Source organism: Staurois parvus, unplaced genomic scaffold (genome assembly GCF_062004578.1).
Source record: "Staurois parvus isolate SC_StPar_1 unplaced genomic scaffold, SC_StPar_1.0 ptg001458l, whole genome shotgun sequence".
Classification (NCBI taxonomy): domain Eukaryota; kingdom Metazoa; phylum Chordata; class Amphibia; order Anura; family Ranidae; genus Staurois; species Staurois parvus.
Window position 1 is genome coordinate 280,898 of NW_028319254.1, and position 19,327 is coordinate 300,224.

Sequence of the window (19,327 nt, forward strand, 5' to 3'; positions counted from 1 at the left end):
ATTGTTCTCTTCCTCCTCTCCTTCCTAACCTCAGAGCAGACCTTTGGATTGTCCTCCTCCTCCTCTCCTTCCTAACCTTAAAGCAGACCTTTGGATTGTCCTCCTCCTCCTCTCCTTCCTAACCTCAGAGCAGACCTTTGGATTGTCCTCCTCCTCTCCTTCCTAACCTCAGAGCAGATCTTTGGATTGGCCTCCTCCCCCTTTCCTTCTTAACCTCAGAGCAGACTTTTGGATTGTCCTCCTCCTCCTCTCCTTCCTAACCTCAGAGCAGACCTTTGGATTGTCCTCCACCTCCTCTCCTTCCTAACCTCAGAGCAGACCTTTGGATTGTCCTCCTCATCCTCTCCTTCCTAACCACAGAGCAGACCTTTGGATTTTCCTCCTCCTCTCCTTCCTAACCTCAGAGCAGATCTTTGGATTGGCCTTCTCCTCCTCCTCTCATTCCTAACCTCAGAGCAGATCTTTGGATTGGCCTTCTCCCCCTTTCCTTCTTAGCCTCAGAGCAGACCTTTGGATTGTCCTCCTCTCCTTCCTAACCTCAGAGCAGACCTTTGGATTATCCTCCTCCTCTTCTTCATATCCCAGACTCCAGATACGTAGGATAAGTCTCAGCCGTGGAGAGACTCTTCCAGTAATTTGCTCCTTCCTAGCAAGACCCTTAAACCTTTCAATGAGCCTCTTCTATCTTCACTGTAAGCTGAGAGTCCAGCATGCAACATTCCCACCATTGGATTCCCCATTGTGAGACCTTACCTTTACTCCTACCCCCATGAGATCATTATGTGTCACAGCGCTGTCCTATTGTGTGTGCACAGAAATCATCATAAATACACTACAAATATGTGGAGACATTCAGAGATAAAGAGCTCGGGGCTCCAAATCCTATTCTCTGCACATCCACTGCTTCCACTTTACACCCACTTCATTGGTCTTATGGGGTTTATCAATAAATGAAGGAAACTGAACCATGTGCAAATCCATCCACAACATAAAGTGCTTTGTGCTCAAGATGCTGCTCCCTGCAGATCCACTGCTTCCACTTTACACCCACTTCATTCATCTCATCAGATTTGCTGCTATAGGAAATCATCTCAAATCCTGTGCAAATCCATGGAGACAGACAATATTGTGTGATCAGTATAGTGTTCTCTGCAAGTCCACCGCTTCCACTTTGCATCTACTTCAATCCACTTATTTTACTCCAAAAATCCACCAAACAGTGAAAAGTTGATAAGGTGTGAAAGTGCTCCACCCTCCAAACATGGCGGCTGTAGTGTAGCCACGCCTTCTTCCACCTCTTGTACACGGGATGGTGAGGGCGCCCCCTAGTAGTGCTTCCCCACTCACCACACCAATAGGACTCCCAGCTTTTCAGCTCCCAGAGTCACAAACATCCTTCACACTCTCCTCATCTCCGATGGTAAAGGAACCGGATCCTCCTCGCTCACTCCTGCAAGTCTGCAGCGGGTTCTGTCAGTCTCCCTCCTAGACTCCGCCTCCGACCGCCATTCCAGCAGGAGCTCCGCCTCTAAATACACACTCAGGGAGGAGAGAAAGGAGAACCTGACATCGTGTGACACCTTTTTTTTTTTTTTTAAAGATATTTTTATTTGATTTTTTCAGAATATACATAACACTGACAAGGTGGTGTGATACGGCATCAAAGTAACAGTACTGATAAGGAAGTCTAATAAGTGTCATAGCTATCAAATCCACAATTAAGTGTTCAATAGTCCCATTATCTCTAATACCCAGGACTCAAGGAAGACTATGATGTACAACTCAAGATGTTGGAGTTTTGTAAAAAAAAAGGACTGCTCTGGTGGCATGGATCCTATGATGTATGTTTTCCATTTGAGAAGATAGAAAGACTCCTTTGAAGATGTCGGAGAAATGAATAGATCGAGTCTGTCAAGATTTAAAAGCGAGTTGAGCTCTTTTCTGATGTCGGATAGAGTCGGAGGGGAGTTGGAGATCCATTTACGAAGAACAGCTCGTCTCGCTATTAGCAGGAATGTGAACATCCAGGGTTTGTTATTCTTGAAAGTGGATGATTGGGAAGAGAAAAGACCAATAACTGGTTGATCCAGGTATCCAAAAAGAAGAGGTAGTGGGTGGATTGGAAGTTGAAACGATGTGATTCTTGATATGAAAGTGACCACTTGCTTCCAGAATGTGGAAATCATAGGACAGAGCCATAGTCTATGGTGTAGAGAAGGTTTTTGCTGACCACACAGAGGACAGATAGACTGAGCCAAACCGTTTCGTGAGTATTGACAGGGCATGTAGGCACGGTGCAGGAGTTTGAGTTGTTCCTGCCAAAATTCGTTGTGGTTGAAAGCGCATGTGGAGTTGAAGCCTGATAGCAAGTGATCTGATGTAAAAGAGTTGTTCAAATCTTTGACCCAAGATTTTGCAGCATTGTATGACTGGAAGGGTTTGGCATATAGTAGGTTCAGAGGTCCATATATGGATGAAATTTTATAATTTCGAGAGTTTGCCATTACATCCAGAAATGTTGTACAGAATCTATTAGATTTGATAGGTGCAATGGAGTTGACATAGTTCCATACTTGGAGGATATAGAAGAAGTGATGAGCTGGTAGTTCATATGTTTGTAGAATTTCGATGAGAGGTTTTGGAGAACCCGTAGAGGTGTCGTATAGGTGATGTATCAGGGTTACATTTTTGTTTGACCACATTTCGTAAGTATCATAGGATTGCGGAGGAGAGAAAGAGGGGTTATGCTGGATAGGGAGAAAGCGAGACAGCCATGGTGAGACCCCCAGTTTTCGCCTTACCTCCCTCCATGCAATAAGGGTGTCGCGGATGAGTGAGTTATGTTTTAAGTGTGGTGGAAGAGAGTTGACATTACTGTGTAATAGGGCTGCAGGGTCATAGGGATGAGCTATCGCAGAATCAATATGGTAATCGGAGTAATTGGAGGAATGAGTGAGCCAGTCTAAACCAACACGTAGGATGCATGAGAGATTGTAGCCCCGTATATTTGGGGGGCCTGAGCCTCCTTCACTGCGGGGTACAAATAATTTGGTAAGCACTATAGGGGGACGTTTGGCCTTCCATAAAAATTTTGAGAGAGCCCGATGTAATTTGGTTATGTCGCTGTGTTTGAGGAGAAGAGGAATGGTCTGTAGTGGATAGAGAAGTTTTGGGAAGCTTACCATCTTAAAAAGATGCGATTTGCCCAAAAGTGAGAGCGGTAGGTCCTTCCACATTTCCAGTTCCCCAGTGATCCTAGCAATCATTGGCGTATAATTTAGCGTGTATAGAGAGGAAGCTAATTTCCCTATTTTTATGCCTAGATATGTGATATGTTTATGTGCAATTTTAAAGACTGAGTATTGAGTCCAGAGCGGAGGGCGTGATTGGCATAGTGGAAGCACCTCACTTTTAGAAACGTTTATTCGGAGTCCCGAACACAGCCGGAAGGAGGAGAAGACAAGCTGTATGTATGCCAGGTCCAAGGATGGGTTAGAGGTGAAGATTAAAATATCATTTGTGAATAAAGCAAGTCTCAGCTCCTGTTGGTTAATTGTGATACCATGAAGTTCAGATTGAAATAATAGGAAGCGCTCTAATGGTTCCAGGGCCAGGTTGAAAAGTAGGGGGGATAAAGGACATCCCTGTCTAGTGCCCTTGTGCAACTGAATCGGGTTAGATGTGAGGCCAGCCGCTACCACCTGAGCTGTTGGGGATGAATACATTGCTTGGATCATATGCATAATAGAGCCCTCAAATCCAAACCTCTGTAGTGTCAAGAAAAGCCATTCGAAAGCCATGTTGAATGCCTTCTCAGCGTCCAATGAGACAATTGCTGTATCCAGAGATGTAACACTAGAGGCTTGGTTTAGAACCGACAACACTTTGCCGATATTTGATGTTGCCGATCGACTCGGTATAAAACCCACTTGTGAGGAATGTATGAGATTGGGTAGTATAGTTGCAAGTCGTGAAGCAATAATTTTTGACAGGAGTTTTACGTCTAGGTTCAGTAGAGAAATCGGCCGATATGATTCGGGGTCCGATGGATCTTTGTCTTTTTTGGCAATCAGTTTTATGTGTGCATGAAATCCGGAGGGTAAATAGCTCCCCCCCCCTGAATTGATTGAAACACCGATTGCAAGGTGGGGGAAAGGGTTTTGGTCATAAGTTTATAAAATTCGGCTGTGTAGCCATCAGGTCCGGGAGCTTTGCCAATTGTGAGAGTTTTAATGGCTAAAGAGATGTCCGATTGAGTAATGGGGGCGTTTAGAGTTTGAAGTGTCATTGTGTCTAAATGAGGTAACGAGATTTGATCCAGAAAGGAGGTGGCTCTAGCAGTATCTATAGGGTCTGGGCCATAAAGATTTTGGTAAAAATTTTTCCAATATAGAAATAATATCTGAAGGGTCACTTTTTAATTGCCCCTGTGTGTCTTTCAGAGATGTACAGAGGGTGGGAGTGTACGGTTTTTTACATAGTCTTGCTAGTAGCTTGCCTGGCTTATTGCCGAATTTATGGAATTGAAGGTCACTATAGGATTGTCGTGTAGCTTCTTGAGCTGCTGCCCATGTATCGAAGCGTTGTTTGGCCTCCGTCCAAGCTTTCCTATGATCAGGAGAGTTGAGACTTGCCAAATCCTTTTGAGCTTGTCTTAGACTAGCACTTGCTTCTGTATAATTTCGAAGCAGGTTTTTCTTGTACGTTGAGGCAAACACAATAATTCTGCCTCGTAACACAGCCTTGCCCGTCTCCCAGAATAGATTGGGGTTATCTCGGTGCTCTGCATTAGTATCACAATACTCGTTCCAGGCGGCATTCAGTACCCGAAGCAAATCCTGATCATTTGCTAAATATGAAGGGAAGCGCCATGTGGATGTATGGAGTGGAGGTTGTAGTGTCTGGACTGATAGAGAGATCGGGGAATGATCAGAGATTGCTATGTCATGTATAGTAGATTCTGTAACGTTGTTTAATAAGACGGGATTGACAAAGAAATAGTCAATTCTGGACAAGGTATGATGAACAGGAGAAAAGAAAGTAAATTCTCTTCCTTCTGGATGACTCAGACGCCATACGTCTGTGAGTTGTAGTGCCTCTGTAAAGTTTTTTAATAACGTGTGTTGGGGGGGTGTTGGGGGGAGATAGGTGAATTGAGGTGGAAGATTTGAGTTGATCTTCCTGTGTATTCATACATAGATTAAAGTCACCTCCCATCACGAGCGGGAGGTGCAAGAGATTCCCTATTCTAGAGGATATGTCTTGAAAGAAGGGCTTAGGTGAAGAGTTTGGGGCATATATGTTGACGAACGCTAAGGAGGAGGCTCCCAACTTGACATGCGCCACCACATATCGTCCCTCATCATCTGCAGCTAGTGTTAGAATGTCTGGAGTAAACGCTTATGTATAAGAATGATTACTGCCGCTTTACCTCTCTGCGAGGGAGATCCCAATACTTGACCCACCCATAGTTTTTTGAGACGTGAAAAGTCTGATTGTGTCAGATGTGTTTCTTGCAGAAATGCGATGTCCGTTTTCAATCGTTTAAGATGGCGAAGAATAGCCATACGCTTGTGGGGGGATCTTAGGGCCTTAACGTTCCACGATATTATACGGGTCATGGAGGCTCGGGTATGTAAGTGTTCAGAGGTGAATTAAAATCATTGCTACTTGGTGTCAACTCTCTTAGGGTATCGCTATATGTCCTAATCTCTCGTTGTGTTGTAGATGAAGGAGGCTCCAGAAGGTCCCCGGGTAAGCAGAAAATAGAAATAAAGATAAGAAGGGAGGAAAAAGAAGAGAGAGGATGGAAAGATACACATCTCATTATGACCCAACAGGGGTCCAGCAAAAATACAATATATATAATAAACTGCATAGGCATGAAGGACTTCACATTATTCCGCATGTTAGCTCCTATCCTCGCCCACGTTATCGGAAGTGATAGGGTGTGCATTCTGCACCAAGAGGCTGCATGAACCAATACAATAATAATATTAGTGACAAGTGAATAAACCCGATGGTCGCCTGGACCATCTTTGAAGGAGGGGCAGCTCGTCCTGGCCTCAACCTCAGTATCGCAGGCAAGGAAATGCGCCAAGACGCAGCCGCAACAGTAACATGAAATGGCTAAAGGCAAACATGGCAACAAAGTCTAAGTATTTCCTAACTTAGTCTCAAATTAGGAGCCAAAGAAGGCTCAAGAGAACATTAACCTGGGGGACAAATAGTCCGTGAGCAGGTGCCTAGGTGACGGGAGCATCAGCTCTCAGGGTGGTCTTTGTTTTGCTGAGGTAAAATTGACCCGTTGGCGTTTTGGCGGTTCCTTTCTTGGGCTACGCTGATTTTTTCGGGGTGGGATCTCGTGAACGCTGTGATAGCGGAGGGCCGGCAACATCCGATAGATTATTATGTTGAAGGAATAGAAGGGCTTCCTCTGGATGTGCAAATGATTTAGGCTCTCCTGTAGGTGTGGTGAAGCGGAGTGTAGCAGGATACACTAATGTAAATTTGATCCCTTTTTGGAATAATATGCCGCAAATCTGTTGAAATGATTTTCTCTTACGAGATGCTTCTTGAGAATAATCCGCAAATAGTAATAGCTTGTGACTGTCTAACTGTAGGGAGCGTGAGTTGTGGAAGGAATTGAGTATGGCCGACCGGTCAGCGTAATTGAGATATTTGACTATTGTCGAACGGGGTGTGCGTCTGTCGTTGGAGGGTGCGCCCAAACGATGTGCCCGTTCAACCTGGCATGGAGTCGTGATACCTAAGGCTGCAGGTATGCGTTTAGAGCAGATATCAGACAATGAATCTGAATTGTAGGATTCTGGGAGGCCTATGACACGCAGGTTGTTCCTGTGAGAGCGGTTTTCTAGATCATCTAGTTTGTCCATTATGGTTTGTTGCGCCCGCTTTGAATGTGTGACCCCCGCCTGTATCGCTTGGACCTCATCCTCCAGATCAGAGATGCGTTGCTCCGTGTCAGTTATGCGTTTAACATTTTCTCCCAGGTCCCTTCTCTGTTGTTCTGTGCCCTGCGTAACGGCCCTGTCTACTGCCTCTGTGATGGTAGGTAGCAATAGTGAGGCCACCGCCTGTGCAATTTTTTCATATTGGTCCATAGGACCACTGGTATCAGCCTGCCCTGGTGGAGAGGTGTGTGACAGTTGTGAGACCCCCCTACTTGCTCCTGGGTCTGCTGCAGGCTCAGTCTCCATGCCTGCCAGTCTGGCATCCGTGCTGTCGTCCCTGGTGCAGCTAATGCTGATGCTGCTGCTGCACTGATCATGTGCGGCGGCCATTTTGGCTGCGAGAGGGGGAGAGATGTTCCCCAGGGACCGAGCCGCGGGATCATGGCCGGGTGCCGCCAGCCGCAGATATCTATCCATCCGGGATCAGATGGGGGAGACTTAGAGGCACTCCTGTGCCTGACAGGTAGGTCCCTCGGTCCAGGGGGAGGTATTTATAAGCCAGTGTGTCCGGAGCCGCGGGATCTGTCCCCTAGCTCATGCTGCGCCGGAACCGGAAGTGGATTTTTTAAATTTAAATCAGATTTTTTTAAATAAAATGCTTTTTGAGGAAAATATATTACCATCCAAAGGTTATTCCATCATGAAATAAAGATTAGTTTTTTAATTATGTAGAATAAGGCTGTAAATGTTTAATGTTTTTGGTAAATAAATTCCATGAATCCATTCACAATGTCGCGCTCTCCAGAGGTTTCTGGTACATAAATCCCATGACTCCATTCACAATGTCACGCTCTCCAGAGGTTTCTGGTACATAAATCCCATGAATCCATTCACATGGTCACGCTCTCCAGAGGTTTCTGGTACATAAATTCCATGAATCCATTCACAATGTCACGCTCTCCAGAGGTTTCTGGTACATAAATTCCATGAATCCATTCACAATGTCACGCTCTCCAGAGGTTTCTGGTACATAAATTCCATGAATCCATTCACAATGTCACGCTCTCCAGAGGTTTCTGGTACATAAATCCCATGAATCCATTCACAATGTCACGCTCTCCAGAGGTTTCTGGTACATAAATTCCATGAATCCATTCACAATGTCACGCTCTCCAGAGGTTTCTGGTACATAAATTCCCTGAATCCATTCACAATGTCACGCTCTCCAGAGGTTTCTGGTACATAAATCCCATGAATCCATTCACAATGTCACGCTCTCCAGAGGTCTCTGTAAGATTATTGGGCGGTTTCTCTGCCTACAAGATATTATCACAGATGTTGGTTTACTTTTGTAGTTCTCAAAACTGAATTTGACTCAGCGGAGATCACATGCCTCTTCTTCACAGCAAAAATGTTATAACATGAACAGAGTTAAGAAAAAGACCTTCATCCTAACTTCTACAAACCGATTAATACAGAATCAACCCCTTCAGTGCCAAGGTGCAAGAAGTTCAGTGAACAGAATAGAAACAATATTTTTCTGATTGTTTGGAGTGGAATAGATCTGCACAAGAAGAAAGTGAAACTAAGTGTGAGGAGGAAGGGGCTGACAGTGTGAGGAGGGAGGGGCCGACAGTGCGAGGAGGGAGGTGCCGACAGTGCGAGGAGGGAGGGGCCGACAGTGCGAGGAGGGAGGGGCCGACAGTGTGAGGAGGAAGGGGCCGACAGTGTGAGGAGGAAGGAGCCGACAGTGTGAGGAGGGAGGGGCTGACAGTGTGAGGAGGGAGGGGCTGACAGTCTAAGTTTCTTAAAATATATATATTTTATTTAGCCAAAGTAGTTACCAAACATGGATGGAAAATAACAGATGCTGGAATGTTGTTGTTTCAGTTGAATAAATCTATTTAAATTGTTATTATTAAGGGAATGATTATTTTTCTCCTTCCTAAGTACAACAGAAAAGTTGTCCAAATATGAATGATGAACCTATTAAACTGGGGATAATAAAACTAATATGAAAAGTTGTTATTCTAAAAATCTTCATCTACTTGTATATTAAAGTTATACCAGCAAGAATTAGTCTTTATGTAGAAAACTAGGATTTAAATCAAGCCTTACTGACTAGTGATTGAAAGGATCTAGAGAACCTCCATTGTGTTGATGTACGCCATTTTAAGTATTAAGTTAGCTTTTTGCAGATATATTAGAAGTTTAATGAAACTGTTTTAGTTGTTCAAGGATGTATCAACAGAAGCTAACATGACCCTGACAATGTCTTTGGTTGTTTCTCAGAAAGCTAGCCAAAACAGTTTATACCAAGAAATGTATATGTCATGTTTCATGTAGTCAGCTCATGATGGAAATTTACAAGTTACAGTTTTAAAACTCGCTCCCCCCTCATTATTATTATCTGTAGTCTATATAATCTTAGTAATGTCCAATAAACTTTGAACATCTCTGAACATAAGCTGCCGTTATTCCCGTGTTCAAGGGGTGTTCCCAAAATTCTGCTGATAAACCAGGAATCTCTCCACAGACCGGGGGTCTCTGAGGGGAAAAGAAAATCATTCCTTTCAGTTACCACCCCCCATTATTATCACTGTCCCAGCCCTTGCATCCCTTTCCATCTCTGGGAGGAGCTGAGTCTCCACCTCCTCATTAACACTGGGAGGCCTATAACAAACTCCAATGATGACCTTTGTAGTATCGCCCCCCATGTGCAGTTCCACCCATAATACTTCAGCCTCATCACACTCTCCATCAACTAGGTCCTCTTTCACACTCGCTCTGAGATCACTTCTCACATAGAGACAGACACCACCACCTTTCCTATTTCCCCCGTCTCTCCGAAAGAGAACCTAGCCAGGTATATGAATGGCCCAGTCATGTGAGGAATGAAGCCAAGATTCAGCAATACCAATTCAATCCTAGTTCTCTTCATGCACCAAACCTTCCAACTCACCTATTGTGCTGGGCACACTTCTGGCATTGGTGAGCAAACACTTTCATTCACCGACACCTTGTTCATTCACTGACACCTTGTTCATTCACCGACACCTTGCCCATTGACTGACACCTTGCCCATTCACTGACACCTTGTTCACATGGATTTTGTGTATTTTTTATTTCCATACAAATGGTACCAATTCCACTGGTTGTTTGTAACATGAGAACATTACACATTATTGAAGATCTTCCTGAAGGTTGGTTTGAGTGTAGAAAAGCAGATGTGATTGAAGAGTTCCATTTTCCCCAATGACAGAACTTGTCTGTTAGACTCCCCCTGGTGGCTCAGTCATTGAATTACATGTTGTGGGTACAAGGACCGTGGAAGATCCTACCCTGTGAACTATGGGTAGACTCAAGTTTTAGGTCCCTCCCACTGGCAGTACAATGTCACACCCACAATTCACTGTGGTCCCTGTCTATTCCTTCTCCTTTAGGTACCCAAGGCTGAATCCCTTTATCCCTGTACTGTGCTGTCATGAGCCCATCGGTGGATCCTCTAGATCTGACAGTAAAGCTGTGAGTGAGGCCAGAAATCTGCTTCCTGATTGGACACAATATGGATCCTTCCTGGTTCAGGAAGTCTATAATCTCACCAGTCCGGTATCAGAGGATCGGCAAACACAAGGATTAGGTATTTTACAGACATGGCCAATCGTGGAAACTGCCGAACACCAAATTCTGATGTTCAGAGAAACCTTCCCCAACCTTCCTCCAATGGTGGAATCATTTGCCCCAGAGACCAGCAGGACCTTCTGAAACATTCTGGTGAATAGGAGCGTTCTCAGAAATGGTCACAGGGGGGCACTGTCAAGTCTATACAGCCGCTGGATCACCTCCATGAACCCCCAAGCCATGTTTTCCAGGCTCTGATATCCCTCCATGTCTGATGACGGAAACCAAGGGGGCAATATACAGAACATTTGCTGCACACGTGTGATGAGCATTTGTCCCGCTGTGATCAACTCTGGACATCAATTCATAGAGTGTTTTCCTATGAACATCAGCTCCATCTAGTGGCCAGAATGACAGATTTTTACTGAAATACCTCCATCTGTAAAAAGTATGATGATGCAGAATTTCTGACACTAGATGGAGCCAATGATCATAGAAAATCACTGAGTTCCATCAAATATGGCCAATATTGGTCATGGCCTGGCAAACAGCTGCCATATTTCATCAACGATAGACCTCCAAGTCTCTATAAAAAACACATTTACTCAGCCAAAAGAAAGTTCATGACTGCATTTTTATTTGCTTTTATGTGCTTTCTCCACATGAGAGCTGGGATGTCCAGCAACATTCATCTAGAAGACATTTCCCGCACTCAAGGCACTAATACACCTCAAGGGGTTGTGTGGGATCCCTGATGTACAGGAAGACAGGACTTCAGTGAGGAACATTTCCCTCACTTAGGACAGGAAAGTGGCTTTTCCCCGTGTGAGATCTCTGATGTCTGGAAAGATAGGACTTCTGTGAAAAACATTTCCCGCACTCAGGACAGGAATACGGTTTCTCCCCTGTGTGAGATCTCTGATGTGTGTAAAGACTGGACTTACGTGAAAAACATTTCCCGCACTCAGGACAGGAATACGGCTTCTCCCCCGTGTGAGATCTCTGATGTATGTAAACATAGGACTTACTTGAAAAACATTTCCCACACTCAGGACAGGAATACGGCTTTTCCCCTGTGTGAGATCTCTGATGTGTGTAAAGATAGAACTTCAATGAAAAACATTTCCCACACTCAGGACAGGAATATGGCTTTTCCCCTGTGTGAGATCTTTGATGTGTGTAAAGATAAGACTTCTGTGAAAAACATTTCCCGCACTCAGAACAGGAATACGGCTTTTTCCCCGTGTGAGATCTCTGATGTGTGTAAAGATAAGACTTATGTGAAAAATATTTCCCACACTCAGAACAGGAATACGGCTTTTCCCCCGTGTGAGAGCTCTGATGTTTGTAAAGATGAGACTTCACTGAAAAACATTTCCCACACTCAGGACAGGAATATGGCTTTTCCCCCGTGTGAGATCTCTGATGTCTGTAAAGATGGAACTTCACTGAAAAACATTTCCCACAATCAGGACAGAAAAACGGCTTCTCCCCCGTGTGAGATCTCTGATGTCTGGAAAGATGGGACTTCATTGAAAAACATTTCCCGCACTCAGGACAGGAAAATGGCTTCTCCCCTGTGTGAGATCTCTGATGTGTGTACAGAAGGGACTTCATTGAAAAACTTTTCTCGCACTCAGGACAAGAATATGGCTTCTCCCTCGTGTGAGATCTTTTATGCCTATTAAGTTTGGATTTATAGTGGAAACCCTTCCCACACTCAGTACAGGAGAACCTCTTCCCTGTTGGAAGGCCAGCCCGCTCCCGCACAGTCTGAGGTTCCTCAGGATACGAGGAATCCGATGGTCCATCTACACTGGGTGGTGCCGGATGGACATTGGAGGGAGCCGGGTTTTCTCCTGGACTATACTGTGTGATGTCCTCATCTTCTACTTTCCAGTCTGGAGACAAAGTGAGACAATCCTCGGAGGTTTTCCTCATCTCCCGGCCATGGACTAAAATACAAAGACAAAAAGGATTACTAGACAGGAGCTGATTGGTTCCCCCAAACCAGGACTCCGCCCACATCAGGCAGCTTGGTCTCTGAGGAGCTTACAATTCCACCCTCAAGGGAACTAGGAAATGGCTCCTCTGATCTCCTACCAGGTCATTTCTTTATTCATGGACCTTAGTCAGAGAGTGAGGAAACAACCAGAACTGTCTTTTATAGGAGGGACAGTGATGAGGGGATTATAGGACGAGGGTCCCCACCCCCTCTATCACTCATCGCCATCTTCCCAACACAAGAAGTACTGCACTTCCTTATTTACTCCATGATTTAGTCATGAAGAACAGCGGGGCTGAGCCCCACCAGAGGTTAGAGAGTGAGGATGGGGGGAGAACAACCAAGATGAAGACTGGACTGATCCTGAAGACCACCATCATTGGGGTATTGACTCCTCCCTCATTATCATTTTCTGTTTAAGGGTCCAAAGTTGGAGGATGTTATCACATTATTATCACCATGTAAAAGTCTGTGCTCCAATCACATCATCCGATATAAAATGTCCAGCTGGGAGGAAATGGGGGAACAAAAGAGAATCCATATTATGTGTATATATAGTAGTGGGGGGAGGGGGGAGAGCAGAAGTCAGAAGTATGAAATGTACAACATAGAGTATATAGTGCAGGGGTCAGGAGTATGTAATGTACAACATAGAGTATATAGTGCAGGGGTCAGGAGTATGTAATGTACAACAGAGTATATAGTGCAGGGGTCAGGAGTATAATGTACAACAGAGTATATAGCGCAGGGGTCAGGAGTATAATGTACAACAGAGTATATAGCGCAGGGGTCAGGAGTATGGAATGTACAACAGAGTATATAGTGCAGGGGTCAGGAGTATGTAATGTACAACATAGAGTATATAGTGCAGGGGTCAGGAGTATGTAATGTACAACAGAGTATATAGCGCAGGGCAGAGGTCAGGAGTATGTAATGTACAACACTGAGTATATAGGGAAGGGGTCAGGAGTATGTAATGTACAACATAGAGTATATAGTGCAGGGGTCAGGAGTATGTAATGTACAACATAGAGTATATAGTGCAGGGGTCAGGAGTATGTAATGTACAACATAGAGTATATAGTGCAGGGGTCAGGAGTATGTAATGTATAACATAGAGTATATAGTGCAGGGGTCAGGAGGATGTAATGTACAACATAGAGTATATAGTGCAGGGGTCAGGTGTATTTAATGTACAACATAGAGTATATAGTGCAGGGGTCAGGAGTATGTAATGTACAACATAGAGTATATAGTGCAGGGGTCAGGAGTATGTAATGTACAACATAGAGTATATAGTGCAGGGGTCAGGAGTATGTAATGTACAAGTTATATAGTATAAGGGTCAGGACTCACAGTATTAGTATTCTGTAATCAGTGGAAGCTTAAATGTTTACTGTAGACAACATGTAGAGGTGAGTTGGGATTAAACCATCAAGAAACAGGTTAGATTGGAGGTGAGCAAATCCTTGGACAGAGGTGTGGCTGTGGACGTGGTATACTTGGACAGAGGGGTGGCGGTAGACTTGGTATACTTAGACAGAAGATTGGTGGTGGACGTGGTATGCTTGGACAGAGGGGTGGCTGTAAATGTGGTATGCTTGGACAGAGGGGTGGTTGTGGACGTGGTATATTTGGACAGAGGGGTGGTTGTGGACGTGGTATATTTGGACAGAGGGGTGACGGTGGACGTGGTATAGTTGGACAGAGGGGTGGCGGTGGACATGGTATACTTGGACAGAGAGGTGGCGGTGGACACGGTATACTTGGACAGAGGGGTGGCTGTGAATGTGGTATGCTTGGACAGAGGGATGGCGGTGGACATGGTATACTTGGACAGAGGGGTGTATAATACATAAGGGGGATATGATCTCCATGTATAATACATAAGGGGGGATATGATCTCCATGTATAATACATAAGGGGGGATATGATCTCCATGTATAATACATAAGGGGGGATATGATCTCCATGTATAATACATAAGGGGGGATATGATCTCCATGTATAATACATAAGGGGGGATATGATCTCCATGTATAATACATAAGGGGGGATATGATCTCCATGTATAATACATAAGGGGGATATGATCTCCATGTATAATACATAAGGGGGGGATATGATCACCATGTATAATACATAAGGGGGGATATGATCTCCATGTATAATACATAAGGGGGGATATGATCTCCATGTATAATACATAAGGGGGATATGATCTCCATGTATAATACATAAGGGGGGGATATGATCTCCATGTATAATACATAAGAGGGGATATGATCTCCATGTATAATACATAAGGGGGGGATATGATCTCCATGTATAATATATAAGGGGGGATATGATCTCCATGTATAATACATAAGGGGGGATATGATCTCCATGTATAATACATAAGGGGGATATGATCTCTATGTATAATACATAAGGGGGGATATGATCTCCACGTATAATACATAAGGGGGGGATATGATCTCCATGTATAATATATAAGGGGGGATATGATCTCCATGTATAATACATAAGGGGGGATATGATCTCCATGTATAATACATAAGGGGGTGATATGATCTCCATGTATAATACATAAGGGGGATATGATCTCCATGTATAATACATAAGGGGGATATGATCTCCATGTATAATACATAAGGGGGGGTATGATCTCCATGTATAATACATAAGGGGGATATGATCACCATGTATAATACATAAGGGGGTGATATGATCTCCATGTATAATACATAAGGGGGGATATGATCTCCATGTATAATACATAAGGGGGGATATGATCTCCATGTATAATACATAAGGGGGGATATGATCTCCATGTATAATACATAAGGGGGATATGATCTCCATATATAATACATAAGGGGGATATGATCTCCATGTATAATACATAAGGGGGGATATGATCTCCATATATAATACATAAGGGGGATATGATCTCCATGTATAATACATAAGGGGGATATGATCTCCATGTATAATACATAAGGGGGGATATGATCTCCATGTATAATACATAAGGGGGGGATATGATCTCCATGTATAATACATAAGGGGGGATATGATCTCCATGTATAATACATAAGGGGGGATATGATCACCATGTATAATACATAAGGGGGGGATATGATCTCCATGTATAATACATAAGGGGGGGATATGATCTCCATATATAATACATAAGGGGGATATGATCTCCATGTATAATACATAAGGGGGGGATATGATCTCCATGTATAATACATAAGGGGGGATATGATCTCCATGTATAATACATAAGGGGGGGATATGATCTCCATGTATAATACATAAGGGGGGATATGATCTCCATGTATAATACATAAGGGGGGATATGATCACCATGTATAATACATAAGGGGGGGATATGATCTCCATGTATAATACATAAGGGGGGGATATGATCTCCATGTATAATACATAAGGGGGATATGATCTCCATGTATAATACATAAGGGGGATATGATCTCCATGTATAATACATAAGGGGGGATATGATCTCCATGTATAATACATAAGGGGGGATATGATCTCCATGTATAATACATAAGGGGGGATATGATCTCCATGTATAATACATAAGGGGGGATATGATCTCCATGTATAATACATAAGGGGGGGATATGATCTCCATGTATAATACATAAGGGGGATATGATCACCATGTATAATACATAAGGGGGGGGGTATGATCACCATGTATAATACATAAGGGGGGATATGATCACCATGTATAATACATAAGGGGGGATATGATCTCCATGTATAATACATAAGGGGGGATATGATCTCCATGTATAATACATAAGGGGGGGTTGCTGTAGGAAAGTCCTGGATTCTTTCTTGGATACACAGAATATAACTGGATATAACATTTATAGGGAAAGTTGATCCAGGGAATATCTGATTGCCTCTCGGGGGGTCAGGAAGGAATGTTTTCCCCTGCAGGAGGAGAATGGATCGCGCTTTGCTGGGTTTTTGCCTTCTGGTGGATCAGCTGTGGGTGTCGGATTATAACTTTTATTTTTAATGGTACAACTAGATGGAATGTCTTTTTTCAGCCAGACTAACTATGTAACTATGTAGGTCCCACACCGCTGCCTCCCATCTCCTGAGACTGCACTCAGTGACTTGGGTCTGAGACACTACAGACATATCCCTCCACCCGGCACAGCCAGCAGATAACAGAGAAGGTACCCTGGAGGAGTCAGGCACAAGGCAGGAGACCCCAGTCACATGTCCTGGGTGCCTAAATTATGCAATGCTTAGAGTAAAAATCAACATTTTGCTGCCAGCTGAACCCCAGAACCTCCATAAATCCAGTCTAGATACATAAATTGTGTCTGCAGCACAGAGAAGGAAGATTATCCGAGAGAAATCCAGGAATACAGGACGGGGAACACAGCTCAGGAAAGTGACCAGGGGATTACAGGCTGATATCACCCAGTCCCCGCCCTACTCTGGACCAATCAGTGAGCAGTATGGGTGGAGGAATGGATTTAGTGTTCATGACCCACCTGTGCTGATCTCTGTAGGAGTGTCCTCCTCTATAAATGTCCCCGTTATTCCATCCTCCTCCATAGACTGCTGATCATCCCTCACATACACCTCTTCTTCTTCTGCTTTCACCTCAAATTCTATATCGATTGGATCTCCACTCTAAATCAAGGAAATGAGAGAAAATATCATCTGTAAAATATAAGGTCACATTAAAAAATCCACAAATTGTCTCCCCAAGTTTATGTTCTAGATTCTCCATCCCACCAACCTTGTAATAGTGAGGGATGGTGTGACCTTCCTGTGTGGAATCCCGGGAATACAGAGGACGGGGACATCTCTCTGGTGGGTTCCTGGTATTATGTGGCTCCATCATATCCTTGTGTCCTTCTGAAAACTCCTCCATCACTCCATACTCCTCATCCTCCTCTTTATACTCTTCTTTAACATCAATATCATCCCTGAGGATTCCACTCTAAACATTCAAAAAGAAATTCAATGTAACAAACACCCTTGAGGAACAATCACTAATAGTTATGATTTATACACATCTACCTGATGATGTTCTGCATAGTTGTGATCATCCTGTGTGGAATCCCGGGAATACAGAGGATGGGGACATCTCTCTGGTGGGTTCCTGTAGCTGGATGACTCCACCATGGTGTCCTGGTACAGATCTTTGTGTTCTTTTAGAAGCTCTGACTCCTCCATCCCCCCATGCTCATCCTCCTGTTTTATCTCTTCTTTAACCTCAACTTTAGGATCTGTCAGGTTTCCACTCTGAATATATAATAAAAATGACATCAATGGTAACAATGCAGATAATGTACAGATCCTAATGATACTATCAGTGATTGTTCCTCATCTACCTGATGATGGTGAGGGATGGTGTGACCTCCCTGTGTGGAATCCCGGGAATACAGAGGACGGGGACATCTCTCTGGTGGGTTCCCATGACTGGATCCATCTGTAGGAAACACACACACTGACTGAATCCATTGTTTCTATGTGTTTATCAGATGATGGGGGATCTAGGTGGATCCTCCGTACTGCTCTCTACTTTACAATAAAGTCTCCTCTTACCCGGTGATGTGAGGGGCGGCTGATTGTCCATCATGATGTCCTTGTAGAGATCCTTGTGTACTTCTGAATATTGATGTGTATCATCACCTGCTGGAGATAAAAAACATCACAGTAACTATGGAGGAAGAGGACGGACATGACTATGGAGGAAGAGGACGGACATGACTATGGAGGAAGAGGACAAACATGACTATGGAGGAAGAGGACGGACATGACTATGGAGGAAGAGGACGGACATGACTATGGAGGAAGAGGACGGACATGACTATGGAGGAAGAGGATGGACACGACAGGGGGTTACTAGGTGTAAATAGAATATAACATCTTATTACCGGTTTATGACTGTAGCCTGTGTCTGGTCTGTTTGAGAATCATCCCCCCCATTCATGTGATCCTTATCAGTTCCTAATTGGGGTGGAGATGAGTGCTCATTTGGCCATCTCCCTATAAATTTAGAACAGCTGATGGGGGGAGATCACTGATGGGGGGGCACAGGCACTGATGGGGGGAGATCACTGATGGGGGGCACAGGCACTGATGGGGGGAGATCACTGATGGGGTGCTGCTTTTGAGTGAGTGCAAAGAAGTAGTTAAACACAGCAGTCAGACTAAAGCAGAACTCAAGCTGCAGGAAGATACAAGAAACTCTCCTGCATGCTGGACAGACTGCAAGCAAATACCCCGGGAAACATCTCTTACAAGTCTGAGTCCCACTCTGTGTACCTTTCATATGTCCCCTCTACTCCTCCTTTTTATATTACTTTCCTGCATTCCCAAAATCTCACTTCTTTACCCCTCTGCTCCACCCCAAAACATGTACATCTCCCCCTCACTGCTACCATCTCCCTACTACTGCTCTCATCACCTCCTGCTGATACTTCACTCTCCTGCTGACCCAAACACCAGGACTGGAAGGCATGTGCGCTCGTGTACAACCCGCTCCCATCTTACTTTTCTCACCCTTCTTCTTCTCCTAACCTCTGGGGATATCTCCCCAAACCCTGGTCCTCCATTATCTCACCCCCACACCAGGCATCCTCCTTCTCCTAACCTCTGGGGATATCTCCCCAAACCCTGGTCCTCCACTATCTCACCCCCACACCAGGCATCCTCCTTCTCCTAAGCTCTGGAGATATCTCCCCAAACCCTGGTCCTCCATTATCTCACCCCC

General features: G+C 44.2%; 1 protein-coding gene across 1 annotated transcript in view; it reads right to left on the minus strand.

Annotated features, from left to right (window-relative positions):
• The window catches only part of LOC149435872 (uncharacterized), a 66,163-nt gene extending 47,876 nt beyond the window's left edge, over positions 1-18,287 (minus strand). The window contains exons 1-5 of the mRNA XM_089662348.1: positions 18,157-18,287; positions 17,943-18,040; positions 17,629-17,853; positions 17,345-17,548; positions 17,094-17,235 (exon numbers count right to left, since the gene is read on the minus strand). Coding sequence (XP_089518474.1) covers positions 17,094-17,235; positions 17,345-17,548; positions 17,629-17,853; positions 17,943-18,040; positions 18,157-18,190 — 703 coding nt within the window. The 5' untranslated portion in view covers positions 18,191-18,287. The remainder of the gene's footprint in view (positions 1-17,093; positions 17,236-17,344; positions 17,549-17,628; positions 17,854-17,942; positions 18,041-18,156) is intronic.
• Positions 18,288-19,327: the final 1,040 nt, after the last annotated feature.